The sequence below is a fragment of the Ambystoma mexicanum genome, chromosome 9, assembly GCF_040938575.1.
Source record: "Ambystoma mexicanum isolate Mex_15411 chromosome 9, UKY_AmexF1_1, whole genome shotgun sequence".
NCBI lineage: Eukaryota > Metazoa > Chordata > Amphibia > Caudata > Ambystomatidae > Ambystoma > Ambystoma mexicanum.
In genome coordinates, this window is record NC_090931.1 from 1,159,982,579 (window position 1) to 1,159,997,221 (window position 14,643).

Sequence of the window (14,643 nt, forward strand, 5' to 3'; positions counted from 1 at the left end):
GTGAATAGTCATTTTTTCAGTACAAAATGATTTTGCACAGACTTTGCATTGCAAAAATACGCTTTGCACAGTACCATGGATCAGGGTTTGTGTCAGCAGTGAAATGTCACTTTTCAGCAGTTCAACGTCACTTTAAACCGTGCAAAAAATTCCATGAATCAGGCCCATAGAGTGGTTTAAGTTGAACACAGACACAGCGTGCCCGGCCAAACAACTTAAAACGTATACCACTTAATGTTGTCTACATTCTGTAAACAAGGGAGTGCCATTTTCAAAACACTTCCTTAAAACCATGCAGCTTTTCTGGTAGTTTGATGAACACATACAGATAACTATTTGGCATTACAAAAGGGTTATGTAGAGATAGAGCTGGGAGAGTAAGGGATTTCATAGCCAGGGCCAAGCCAGGGCCAAGCCAGGGGGTCGCGAGTGGCTGTTAGTGCCAAACGTGAGCCAAGTCAGAAAGTCTGGGGTGGCTCTCGGGGGATGAGATGGGGCCCAGGAAAGGGGTTGGGGACATGGAAAAGAGGTTGGGGCATAGAAATGGGGCTTGGGCAATAAAAGGGGATGGGTGGGGCATAGAAAAGGGGATGGAGCATAGAGAAGTGGCTGGGGACCTAAAAAGGGATGGGACATAGAAAAGGGACTGAGGGCATCGAACATGGGATGGGGTATAGAAAGGGGTTTGGGGGAATAGAGATGGGCTATGGGAACAGAAAAGAGGCACGGGTGAGAAAAGGGGAAAGGGGATAGAAAAGGGGCAGGGGAGAGAAAGGAAGCTTGGGCAAGAAAATGGACTGCTGTGAGAAAAGGGACAGAGGGCAAAACAATTGTCAGAAGCAAAGAAAATGGAATGGCAGGGTGAGAAAAGGAACATGGGTGAGTGAAAAAAAGGGACTGGGTGGGATTACGGACAGAGTGAGGAAAGCGGTTGGGAGGAGAGAAGGAGGTGATGGTATTTAGGGAGGGCGTATTTGTGCCAGTATTTTGAGGTTTGCAGCGGCACAGAGAATGGGTGATAGAAGGGGCTGGAGGCATTGCGGCAAGGTGGAAGGAATGATGGATGGTGGCGCAGGCAAGGGAGTAAGAGAAAGGGGCGTGGAGGCTTTTGCTTGGAGGCGGGCAGTATTGCTGATAGAGCCACGGGTAAGGAGGGAGAAGGGGCTAGTTACACCAGGAATGTGAAGAGGCAACCCCAGCCAATCAATGAGTGGAGGAGGGGCGGGACAGTAATCAGGGAGCAGTGCTTGTGTTCACATCTTAACATCAGGGAAGCACTTCTTTAAACATGTTTGTGTGGTTCAAAGGTGCTTTGACCGCAGGTAGGATGTGTGGCGGGCCTCTGCTTTGCAAAGGCACTGTCCCGAAAGGAGGGTTAGGTTGAAGTCCCAGACTCACCGGGCTCAGCCAGCTCTACGCAGAGACTGTTCTAGATTTAATATACGCTAAACGTATCAGATTTAGATTCCAGATCTCACACCTTCCTTTCTCTTTGAGGGTTTGAGTGATATTGTGCAGACCATTTGCACCTACTGCAAGGGTATGTGCTGTCATGACTTTGCTTGAGGATCAGGTTCTGGGTGACGATTTCATTTCTAGTCATGAGTGATTTACCACATAGAACTACGGTTAAGATACTGGAGGCGGAACCATGTTACGCACATTGTAGGCAATCAAAACATTAGTAGACAAGCAAGGATTTGTGTTCTCATTGTTACACAAGCTTAAGACAGCTTTGTTGTTGCAATTCTTTGCACATTGGATGCACACCGGTCCCAAACCGAGCTCCTAAAATATGTTTCATTGGTTTCTCCGTGCTTTGCATGAAATCTACATTTTCATTTCGTCCAGTCATGTACGTGGCATGTGCATATTTACAGTATATTATGTTTCATCTGCAAGTATGTCAAGAGTTCTTTGTCATTGATGTTATTTTGAAAAACGTACAGTTTTTGCTTCTACCTGTGTCTGGCACCAGAGTTCCGCATCTGCCGTGTGCACGTTGCGCCGCACTATATTGTGTCACAGGCTGCATTGGTACAAGCGACAGTTGCCTTCAGTGCCCTCCAGAGCTGTACTGGGAACCCAGAGAGGCCCTGGAAATCATTTTCAGAGTGGCCCCATATTACACGTGTTCAGCAGTCCCAAACCTTTTCCTGTGGGCACATTTGGAAATAGCACACAAAATCGGCCCGGGTGCAGAGGCCTACTGGGAAATCTCCAGAGTTCCCTATAGGCCAGTCCACCCCTGGTGCCCTTTAACTACTAGCCCATGATGCCACAACGCGCTGTCTGTGAAACATGCAAAACCCATGACGTGTGCGCTCACGCTCAACCTGTGCTTCCTTCACAGTTAAGAACACCAACTGCACGACTGACTTTGAGGACTATTTCCTCAAAAGGAAAATGGAGGATGGGGAGAGCCACGGGGTCAGCATCGCGGAGTACCTTCAGCGCAGCGACACGGCCATCATCTACCCAGAGGCGCCCGAAGAGCTGTGTCGCCTCGGAACCCCGGAGGCCAATGGGCATGAAGAAAACGGTAGGGCCGGAATGCATTTCAGCCACCATCCCTTTCCTGTGCAGCTGTTGCAATTATAAATGCACTGCATGCCTGGGTGTTTACCTTCCCATTTGAAGAACAGCTGCAGGGGCTGGAATCCCACGAGCACACGTTCCAATCATCTCTGAGTTCCGTTTGCGAGTTCCACGCATTTTCCGCCACACTTGAAGGAGGTTTGGAAATATGTGCGCATTCTGACCTTCCTCTTAACGTGTGGGTCTTGCTTGAAGAAATAGAGGACGCCAGCAGCCTGTTCTACAAAAGCGTTTTTCCATGGGACCACCCCATTGAAAACCGCTTTGTAAATCAGGCGCCAAGTCTTGAACTTGACCAAGTTGACATGACTTTAGCTTTCAAGTGTGGCACCTTTTATCCTTAATAATATGCACATGCCAAACCGGTGAACATACAGTTAACAAGGGCAAGCATACATTGCACAAAGGTTACCTCGATGGCAAATAGCACAGCATGTAGAGTTTCCAATAAGGCCATCCCAAATTGTGACATGGATTGTGCAGTGCGGGGTGGGATGAGTCAGAGACACTTTCCTTGGGTGTGTCTCCGGGGGTAGCAGATTGCAGCTCGCGCTGTCATGCCATCTCGGGCAGCGAGCCCATTAGCTGCCATTGATTCCCTGACCTCTTGGCCTGCTCTCCTCTCCCCTGTCTCCTGGCTACAGACCTGCCACCTGGAACTCCAGATGCCTTTGCCCAACTGCTGACCTGCCCCTACTGCGACCGTGGCTACAAGCGTCTGACGTCACTGAAGGAGCACATCAAGTACCGCCACGAGAAGAACGAGGAGAACTTCGCCTGCCCCCTCTGCAGCTACTCGTTCGCCTACCGCACCCAGCTCGAGCGGCATATGGTTACACACAAGCCGGGGAGAGATCAGGTGGGGGCTTTCTTTTAAGTGATGCCTGCCTAGAAAGTATATCGCTTTGATTGGCAATCATTATTAATTTTTCATGGCATTTTGAAGATGCTGATCTTTTAATGGTAATAGCTTTAATTGAGGTCTAAATGATTTTTTGATGGTCTCTTCTAATATGATTTAATAGTCTTATGTTCACGATCGAGTGAGTGTGTTAATTTCTAATTGAGAAATTTTATTTGCACTTTAACTCGACTATAGTTTCGCTTTTCATGTTACGCAAAAAAGTGAGTGTTTTAATTGAACAGCGTTCAACAACCCATCAAGTTTAATAGCATTTCCCTCCAGCTCGGCAGATACGATGTGTAAGCTACATTAAAGAATCTTCACTTATATGTTCCCCTAAAGCTTTTATCACTCTTTTATAATTGCACTGATTTGTAAAGTATTTATATAGGATAAATTGTTCCCAAAAGAACATACAGATAATACTACAAGGCAAAGATGAGATTTAAAACCATCAGTATGGGCAAGACCATGTGATGAGTGCTTTCTAAGAAAGCTGCTCGGGTCAGTTCTTGATTAAATCTTGAACTAGTGTGGGTCATATAACTTACATACTTGGCTTTCTGCACTACACCCAATTCAAAATGCACCTGCACAGTTCTGGGAAGGAGCCATGCAGTGGGATTTCTGAAGACATGACTTCTACCGAGCTTCTCAAATGGGAACATTCTGAACTGCAGTGCAAGAGTGAAGGGCAGTTCTGCTGTCTGAACTATACTACAATACGAAAACTCTGCACAGGTTTTCAAGTTTGAGTTTGAGTTCGAGTTGTCCTTGTATGTATTACAGAAACCCACCTGGTGCATAATTGTATCTGGATAATACGATCTTGACAAAGCAATCTAGGGCCAGATTCCTGGAATTTTGTTGCACGGTTCAGAGTGACTTTGCACTGCTGAAAAGTGACATTGCACTGTCGACACAAACCCTGATTCGTGGAACCGTGCAAAGTGTATTTTTGCAGTGCAAAGTCCGTGCAAAGTCAGTGCATCGTCATGTTTGCAGTACAAAATTACTTTGCACAGACTTTGCACTGCAAAAATACACTTTACACAGTTCCATGAATCAGGGTTTGTGTCGGCAGTGCAAAGTCACTTTTCAGCAGTGCAAAGTCACTTTGAACCATGCAAAAAATTCCATGAATCAGGCCCTAAGACTTCATTCACAGTATACAAATTGTTCATGTTTTATTTTTTCTGAGAACACCAAGTCTTCCCCCTAAGTCCATCTTGCATTCATACTGATAATGGTGCATATGCAATCTGTTGAATGGAAATGAATTCATTGATTTGGCTATTTGGTAAATGTCATGTACTGTATTTTTAAGGGGCAATCCTTCGCTGGCTTTGGTATCAAGGACGTGTCTGGTTTCCAAAGGACAGTAGTAAATTGTGTTCCGATATATGCAGTGTTATAGGCGTTCATTGTGTTGTTCATAGCTTTGCATATAGCGTAGCATACAAAGGGCCTGATTCACAGACCATTTTCCTTTGGGATTGCACCATTATGAAACGCTTTTGGTAATCAGGCCCAACATCCACTGAGTCCTAGCGTTATTGGTATAGGGGGAGGGATGCAAGTGATGAGATTGGAGGTTGGGGCATTCACTTAAAGGAGAGGACTTTTGGTTCTTGCCCTAGCAAAGTTATGCTGGGTTTAAAAACGCTTGAAAACCCCCTCCACCGAAATATGAAAGAAGAATAAGTCATTTTAGCGAATCGCATATGCCATAGCGCAACCCAGTAGCCACTGCTGCAAGATCCCCTCCAGTTCAGAGCCTCATGAGCAAAGCATTGTGGGTATGCAAATCAGCTCAAATACATTGGGAGGAAGCGAGTTGGCACCCTCGATGCCCATCAGGCTGGTGACGCCCATCTACTCTGCCCATTTGTTCTGCCTTATTTAGACCTTGCTTAGCATTCCACTTGACATGACACTGCCATCATTCGAGTGTTTCTACTCCCAGGATTCTACCGTTATAACCTTTTTCCTGCACTCTTTGGAGCACTCTATTACTGGCAGTGCTTTTAAACAGGTGTGGTGAATGATCGACATGTACACCTGCAACTCGACTTGATTAGCATTCTTAAATGGAAATGTGGCATTGCACGTAGTGCTATCGTGCGCCACATTCGCGTATTTCACTACTGATTATTCCATATAACAGTAAAGTAGTATCGTTGTTTTTTAAATATTTTTTTATAGAAATATGTTAGTGCACAACTAACTGCTTATCCTAAATGACACCATATTGCAGCATGTTGTTGCTTGAATTCACCAGGGCCATCGAGGTATACACTGTAAATCCATCCGCCCTGCCTTACATTTTACGTGCACGAGTGCCACTATCCTGTCGCATTCTGAATGGGAGCTTTGGTGTTGAAAAGTCCCCTCATTTGCTCGTGGCATTTACAATTAGTAAATTAAAATGATTGTATCATATTAACAGTGGCACAACTAAAGTTTATAGCAGCCCTCCGAGGGCTGAGGGGGGAGACACAGCAGCTGTTGCTGTTTGTTTATGCAACTCGGCAACATATGAGCACTGGTCCCTCAATGGCGCTCGGCGGGCTGGGCCGCGCTTGATCTTTGAAGGTTGCTGCTGTTTGAACAAACCTCCCTGTGTCCTATGTAACGCCATCTGTCTCGCTAGGAATGCGGGAAGACGCAGCACACCCTAGCAGTTGTCATACGGTTTCTCTGCTGTCTTTTTCCAAAAGGCTTTTTGTCACTGCTGCTTGGAGAAGGCGACGGGGGGGGGCCCCCTACCTTCGCCATCCAGGGGTGCACGGGAATGGAAGGCATCCCGTTTGTTGGCTCAGAATGCACGTGTGTGGGGGTGCTTTCACATCGATCTGCTATATCATTTGATGCCCTTTTGCTACGTGTTGGGGCGCAGGGCACTCTTGTCTGGCTTTTCGTTGTGACCCATGCCAAGGCAAGATACCAGGAGTGGGCATTCTGGCTAAAAGCCTGGCATGAAAGTATGAGGAACCATGGTTTGCACGGAAAGTCTGGTTTCCAGTGTATGCCATATCCGTCCAACTTGAATATACGTTTGAATGGACACATTACCTGTATCTATTCCTAGCATGGCTCCAATTCTGTTCGGGTCAGACACAACGAAACGTAGCGAGACATGGAGTGGGGGTCAAACAAGTGGCCTGTGCGCGTGTGTGTGTGAGTTCGGCTACAATGCAATGGCTGCAGCCATGGGCCTGTATGGAGTGGGAACGTCAGTGTGTCCTGGGGCTGTAGGCTCTTTAGGGAAACCCACAACCTTTGACACACTCTAGAAGTCGAGGTGAAGGCTGGTGCCACCTTCCTTGCACAAGGACAGCATTAATTGTACTACAACGATGTTGTACTGGGTGTACCTAGAACTTGCCACACTTGCCAAGACTCAGGTGTGGGCGAGAAATGTTTTATTATTTACAAATCAGCGCTTGCCACACTTGACTAGAAACAGGTGTGGGTGAGAAATGGTTTATTATGTACAAATCAGCACTTCCCTAGAAACAGGTGTGTGTGAGGAATGTATTCTTATTTACAAATCCGTTTTCAATAATATGCCAATGGAAATGCTTCCATCAAAACAGTGTTGTGTGTCACACATATGAATTGCTAATTAAACACTAATTACACGTGGGCTCGTTCTCACTATTCCTTTCTCTTCATTTCACTTTGCAAGTATGTCTGCTTCAGGCATTCAAGAAACGTCTTTGATAAATCTCAAGGGAGCGAATAGATGTTCTTTTAATATACATACCTCTCTTCTTTTGGCATACGCTCACTCCAAAATCTTCTGTTTTACAGCACCAAATACTGACCCAAGGAGTGAGCAATCGCAAGTTCAAGTGCACAGAGTGCGGCAAAGCCTTCAAATACAAGCACCATCTGAAGGAACACCTGCGAATTCACAGCGGTGAGTAGCTGAGGTGCTGGTGTGCTCATTTGCATTTCATTTAATTAGCCGACTTTTAAAGACTGCTCAAAGTTCCCCTCGGTTCTGTGGCTGGCATTACCGAGCTAATTTATGTGTCTCCTTCTCGTTGGCTTGCGTTCTCCGAGGCAAGCTATGTGACTGCCTGCTAAAATGTGTCGCAAAAGTATATGCTCTCTGTTCGAACACCTTCCGCGCTGTATTATTTTGCATACTCTTCATGCAAAATGATGGGAAAATGTTGTCATTTGTAAAATGTGTTAACATTATTAAACCGATTTGATGTGGCTAGTAGAAAAACAAAAAGGCAGTGATCAGACATTGAACCCCCCCTCCCACCCCCGCACACCCGTTATGCAACTGTCCCCTTAGATCACAAATGCTAGGACTTGAATCTAGAAAACACCTGATTCTTATGCAGAAAACGAATTACAAAACGAATGATGAGGATTCAGAAGTAGTCCCAAGACAATATACATCCCCTTGCCTTGCACCAATTCAAAGTGAAAATGAAGTAGGCATTTAAAGGGTGAACACATATTCACAACACACACTTGCTATTGTAGGCCAAGCCTTGAGGATTTGCTCTGCACCTTGAAGAGAAGATGGGAGACTAGCCAACAATCAGAATATCTACTAAGAAGAGATCAACATTTTCAAAAGCCATGAGGTGTTTTAATATAGGCCGCTGCTATCAAAAATGCTTCTCAAGAGGATAGTAACAGTGGGCAGCACATTCACCTATCAAAGTGTCTTACAGTCGATAAGGTGGTTAGTTAAGTATTGTGTGTCTGGGAATGTAGGTGTACATATGATGGTAACTGAAACTGGGGACAGGACAGGCAGACTCATAAGTAACAATGGCATTTACACATCAGAAGGTAAAGCATAAAATACATCATGATGGTGAAACTATGATGTGTAAGGATGGTAACACTAAGGGATGAGGAGGGTGCAGTGTAATTCGTGTGAGCATTGAACCCTTCACGGGGGGCAGGGGGTGGCGTTTCAGGACATATTTGAATGCTGGAAAAGTGATTATATCTTGAGGTAAAGGAGTCACAGAGTCCTGTGGTGGGGCAAACAGTGAGGAGTAGCAGAAGTGAGACCCAGAAGCTTGGGGCAGGGAGGAGGAGCATGGTGTTAGAGAGGTGGGTCTGAAAGAGTGGTAGTGTGTGATGGTGTGGAACGATGGCGTAATCTTTGGCTTGATTAGGAAATGGCATTCTAACGCACCATATAGATAAAATCACCACTGATTGATGCTTTCCAGGTTGCTGCCAAATATCAAGACTGTATTTTGAAAAGAAATAGACAAAATGTTGCTATTTTAAGCAATGAAGTACACCATTGAGCTTCTGTATGAACATGTTTTGATAACCTATAATACAATGCACATGTCAGTGGGAGGTAGCATGTTAATTGGCCTCCATCTGTCAATGAATGATCTGATTGTAACTTGACCGTCTCCTTTTAGTCGCCTATGCATAGGTCTCAATCTTTCTTTGTTCTATGGAGGCCCACATCGCAGAAATGGTTTGCATATGCCACCCGGCAATAGTCACTGCTACGTGTCAGTGTTGCAAACCACCCATAACAGAAGCACAGTGAAGTCAGGCTGTTGGTGGGAGAAAGTCCACTGGTAGAAGCCATTTCTCAACCCTGCTCAGAGACAGTACATGGGTGGGGCTGCATTTGCATGGCGTTGTGCCTGATGCACATGTGAATGGACGGCAAGATCTGCCAGCTCTGCTTACCAAACTGCTATTAGAGAGCTTCCCAAAATAGCCCATAATTGGACTGTCGCTTTCCGGATATTACTCTGACTCGCTTTTTCATTGGGGCTTGATGAGGGTCCTGGCTACAGAGGAGGGCACTACACCACCCCTCTTCTCAGTGGAGACACCTTCACCCAGCAGTCATTGATACTGCGAGCAGAACAAGTTGTCCAGGTGAGAAAATAGGCCCTAACCGCTTTCAGCATCAGCAGATTTGGCAAACTCGTTTAGACCATGTTCTGCCTTGGCCTTTCTATCAGGCAGATATATACGCACCTACACGGGATTGTAAATATACCACCATATTTGCCCCAAAAACGTAAACGGAAGAACGCGAGTGGCAAAATTAAAAAGTAAGATGAGATGCTGTATGCTTGTGTAGAGGCTTTGAAGGGTAACCAAATTGATGTTCATGAAATGATGGTGTCTAATCCTGGCTCAATCGTGGAGCGTTCTTCTCTGTGCGAGGGCAGCTTCCAGGTACTGAGACTCTTACCGCGAGTGGGACCTCAGAAACACAGAAGCAGGGGTGCCTGGACCACATGTTGTCAAAGGGTTGAGTGAATTTTATTTTCAATTAGACCGGTATTTGTACTAATAAGTTGAAACGTGTGTTCAACCTCATTTAAGTTCTATAGTACTGGCCCTCCTGACAGACTGAAATGTACATTCGAGTGAGGGTTTATTAGTTCTAAAATGGATAAATGAAATAATACTTAACATAGAAATGGTTTTCAGTGATGGTTAATTGCATAAGTCTGAGTGATTTGCTAAACCGGATTTTAATATCTTATGTGGGTGACAAAGAGGTGCAGCATATTAATCAATGCATGTTTACTGGGTGTAAATTCATCTTGTTTTAGTGAAATCTCTTGACAGCAATGCATTGACTTTATTTGTTTTTCATTTTAGGTGAAAAACCATATGAGTGCCCCAACTGCAAGAAGCGATTTTCTCATTCGGGCTCCTACAGTTCGCACATCAGCAGCAAGAAATGTATTGGCCTAATCGCTGTGAACGGCAGGATGAGAAACAATATCAAGACGGGATCCCCCCCCAATTCCCTATCTTCCTCACCCACTAATTCAGCAATTACGCAATTGAGGCACAAGTTGGAGAATGGAAAACCACTTAATATGTCTGACCAGCCAGGCTTACTGAAAATTAAAACAGAACCACTAGACTTCAATGACTATAAACTTTTGATGGCAGCCGCACATGGGTTTAATGGGCCTAGCCATTTCATGAATGGCGGACTTGGAGCAACTAGCCCCCTCGGACTTCATGCATCTTCGCAAAGTCCAATGCAGCACTTAAATGTAGGAATGGACTCACAGCTACTTGGTTACCCAGCCATCAATAGTAATTTGCGTGAGGTGCATAAGGTCCTACAAATTGTGGACAACACTGTTTCCAGGCAGAAAATGGACTGCAAGTCTGATGAGATCTCCAAGCTAAAGGGCTATCATATGAAGGAACTAGGATCTCAAGCAGACGAACAAGGGGTTACTTCGCCTGGTATTCAACCAGTTGGTCTTCCTGTTGTAAGTCATAATGGTGCCACTAAAAGTATAATTGACTATACATTAGAGAAGGTCAACGAAGCCAAAGCGTGTCTTCAGAGTTTGACAACAGACTCCAGGAGGCAGCTGAATAATATGAAGAAGGAGAAGTTGCGTACCTTAATGGATTTGGTAAGTGACGACAAGATGCTAGAGAATCATAACATATCCACTCCATTTTCTTGCCAGTTTTGTAAAGAAAGCTTTCCAGGCCCCATTCCTTTGCACCAGCATGAACGCTACCTTTGTAAGATGAATGAAGAAATCAAAGCAGTCCTTCAACCTCATGAAAACCCGGTTCTTAACAAGCCTGGAATGTTTGCTGAAAAACAAGCCATGCTTTTGTCATCTGTACTTTCTGAGAAAGCAATGACTAGCCCCATCAACCCATACAAGGACCACATGTCTGTACTTAAAGCATATTATGCTATGAACATGGAGCCCAACTCTGAAGAACTACTGAAAATTTCCATTGCTGTTGGTCTTCCTCAGGAATTTGTGAAGGAGTGGTTTGATCAAAGGAAGGTTTACCAGTATGCTAATTCCAGGTCACCGTCACTGGAAAGGGTCAGTGCTGAGATGGGGCTGACTTCTAACAATCACACTCCCACAAAAGACTCCATGTCAGCCAGATCTCCAATTAAGCCTATGGACTCTATAACATCACCATCTATAGCAGAACTCCATCATCGTGTCACGCATTGTGATACACCTCTCAGGCTAACGAAAATGACTCATTTTACCAGTGCTAAGCAAGTTGTTGAAAAATTGGACCACTCTAGGAGCAATACGCCATCTCCTTTAAATCTTTCTTCCACATCTTCTAAAAACTCCCATAGTAGTTCTTACACTCCGAACAGTTTCACCTCTGAAGAGCTTCAGGCGGAGCCTTTGGACTTAACTGTACCAAAACAAATGAATGAACCCAAAAGTAGTATTGCCACAAAGAACAAAACAAAGCCCAACAACATCAATACAGACCACAATTGTGTTTCCTCGTCATCTGAAACGTCAGATGAGCCACTGAACTTGACTTTTATCAAGAAGGAGTATTGCCATTCAAATAACCTGGACAAAAGCACTAACCCTCTATTTGGTATGAACCCGTTCAGTGCCAAATCAATGTACTCTCTTCCACCACAAAGCGCTTTCCCCCCAGGTGCTTTTATGCCCCCAGTACAGACTGGTATTCCAGGGCTCAGACCGTATCCATCTCTCGATCAAATGAACTTCCTACCACACATGGCCTATACCTATCAAACGGGAGCTGCTGCTTTTGCTGAGATGCAGCAAAGGAGAAAGTATCAGCGGAAACAAGGATTTCAGGTATAAATGCATATGTCTGTTTTTTTTTTTAGCATAAGAATGTATTTCCTACCATACAACATTGCAAATTGTCTCCAGTAAGAAACCCATATTGTTTACTTCAGTGGTTGAAAGTCTCAAGAGTTTTGTTTTGTTACGTTATCAGAAACACATACAGCATTTCTGTAAATGTAGCATGACTGCTTATCAAATGTGGTTATTTATGAGATAAGGATTTTGAATCGAACATGCTTTTATAAAAAGAACATGCATTTTCTAGTAGGAAACACTGCTAGAAAATGTGCATTTGATTTGATTGTTATATAACTTGGCACTGAATCAATTGCAGCTAACCTGACATCAGATATGTGGTCCATCAAAGGGAGAATTGACCTTAGATATGACTTCCTTACCATGTTCAGTGGACATCTCACACAGATGTTATGATTATGGATACGGGACAAGCACTCAAACATACTGTACTCTGCAACACTCTCACGCGGCACAGAATAATGCAACAATCGATGTGAGCATGCATTCGTCTTCAGAAGGCATGGTCCCCAGCAAAAAGTTTCTGTGAGATAATGATGCACTCATGTCAGCCTACACAGTCTTGCTTATTCACTTCCTATGATCTGTTAAATACAACGCATGCAATTGGCTAGTGTAAGATCAAAATGAATTCACACACAGAGAGGGGAAGAGCTGCAGAACTCACGAATGTGTACGCCACAAGTCCACCTTGTGTTCTAACTATAATCTTTCACTGAGCAGCAACATATATATGCACATGGCATTATTACTTCCTCATGTTGCATATATGGTTCTGATCACATTATAGCTATAGATTATTGCATATATTGCATGTTTTCTTTCAATGCATTGACCCAAAGTGTTGCACTGTTTGCAGCTACTACATTCTTCATGTACATTAAACAAGCGGGCTTGAGCACACAGGGGACACTACGCAAGCCGAGCGCTTCAATTCTGGATAGAGACGCAAACTAACCAACCCTACTAACAATTTCCCTTTCTGCATACACCTCTCAAATTCCAAACCAAACACAACCAAAACCTACAGCACAACAAACCACACAAACTGCACTACATTGCAACAACAAAACAAAAACACACATAGCCTTGCAAAACAGTACACGACGACTACCGGCCGCAAACACCCTAGGCCCAGCCAACGGAGCCACCGGGCTGAGGCGGCCAACAGCACATCACTGCTCTCTTGCACTCTTCCTGCTTCCTCCCACTAACTCAACCTCCCCTCCTCTTTCAGAGCCGCCAGAGCGCCAAGGGACCACTACGGTGGTGATAGTGCGCGGTACAAATGTCCTTTAACATTAACATTAACACATAACCAGCAGATAGATGGATTTTCATATTACTTTTTCACAAGTTGAAGCATTTGGGTTGCTTTTACCTGGGAGCATTGGATTCACTACCCTAAACATTTAACACATGTAATGTTGCATCTTTACTGGTGCCTGTTTTTCTAACAACTACACACCATGGTTGAAACACAGATCCCACATTAAAGCGTCCATTCAAAATGGTATCAATTGCATGGACATTTTTCACAAAATAAATGGTTACTAGTTATCAGGAGTATATGGCAGACAATTAGGCAGATGTTAATGTCGCTTTGATGCATGTAGATTAGGATGGACGTGACTTTATTTGTGGGTAAGCGTCTAGGTGTTTTAGGGCACATGTGCATGAGGAGTAACTGTCACGGCATACCCTGCAGTGGATATGTGTGTTGTGATGCCCTTTGTATGGTGCCCAGGTGCTCTGGCAGATGAGATAGAGAGGGATGTGCATTACGATAGTAGGGAAAGGTGGGAAATGCAAGATAGCTTTGCTGTTGTGTTGATGGTGCAGAAGGAAAATACACCGTACTCGGTGGGAAGGGTGGTGAAGGGTGTCCTAGGTGTTCTGTTTTGAGAGCATGGAGGAATGTGCATCCAGAGAAAGACCTTGTCTTCCCATGTGTCTAAGGGACATTTGTGTGGACTGTATGATGTAAATTGATTGTTGAGCTATAGCACTCTAATTTGCATGTCAGTAAGTGGGTCTGTCATTCAATTGTCATTTCTCATTGGCATCCTTGGTATGCATAAGGTGTGATTGCGCATAGCGGTGGAGGATGTTAGAGTGAGGAGGTAAGTATAGGGCCCGGCATCAAGCCTCTGTGGTCATCCATGGTGACATCTCGGTGGCTACCTCCCTCAGTAGTGGTGGGTTTCCTGTAAGGTACCTGTGAGGGATCTACTGAGATGCACTGGGTGTAAGCTCATATCTGTGGAAGTGGAACGCACGCAACAACCGGTCCTGAAGGCTAGTGGGGCAACAGGAGCAGAAGTGGAAGACACATGGAGCATGCAACAGTATATACCAAGAAGGCAGTGATTGATAGAATTTCATGAAGATAGTTATGAGGGGGTATTGCAGAGAAGGCAGTTTTTGGTGGGTCGCATCAAAGGGGACGCGCATGTGAAGGCCACTGAGTCAGCCTCTACCCTGTCACAGTGTGCATGGTTT

At 44.7% G+C, this 14,643-nt stretch overlaps 1 protein-coding gene across 9 annotated transcripts in view; it reads left to right on the top strand.

The window, feature by feature from the left end:
* ZEB2 (zinc finger E-box binding homeobox 2) overlaps positions 1-14,643 on the top strand; it is a 186,564-nt gene that overhangs the window by 154,098 nt on the left and 17,823 nt on the right. For all 9 annotated transcript variants that reach the window (XM_069616516.1, XM_069616518.1, XM_069616519.1 and 6 more), the window contains 4 exons: positions 2,354-2,542; positions 3,243-3,457; positions 7,319-7,427; positions 10,136-12,111. In XM_069616516.1, coding sequence (XP_069472617.1) covers positions 2,354-2,542; positions 3,243-3,457; positions 7,319-7,427; positions 10,136-12,111 — 2,489 coding nt within the window. The remainder of the gene's footprint in view (positions 1-2,353; positions 2,543-3,242; positions 3,458-7,318; positions 7,428-10,135; positions 12,112-14,643) is intronic.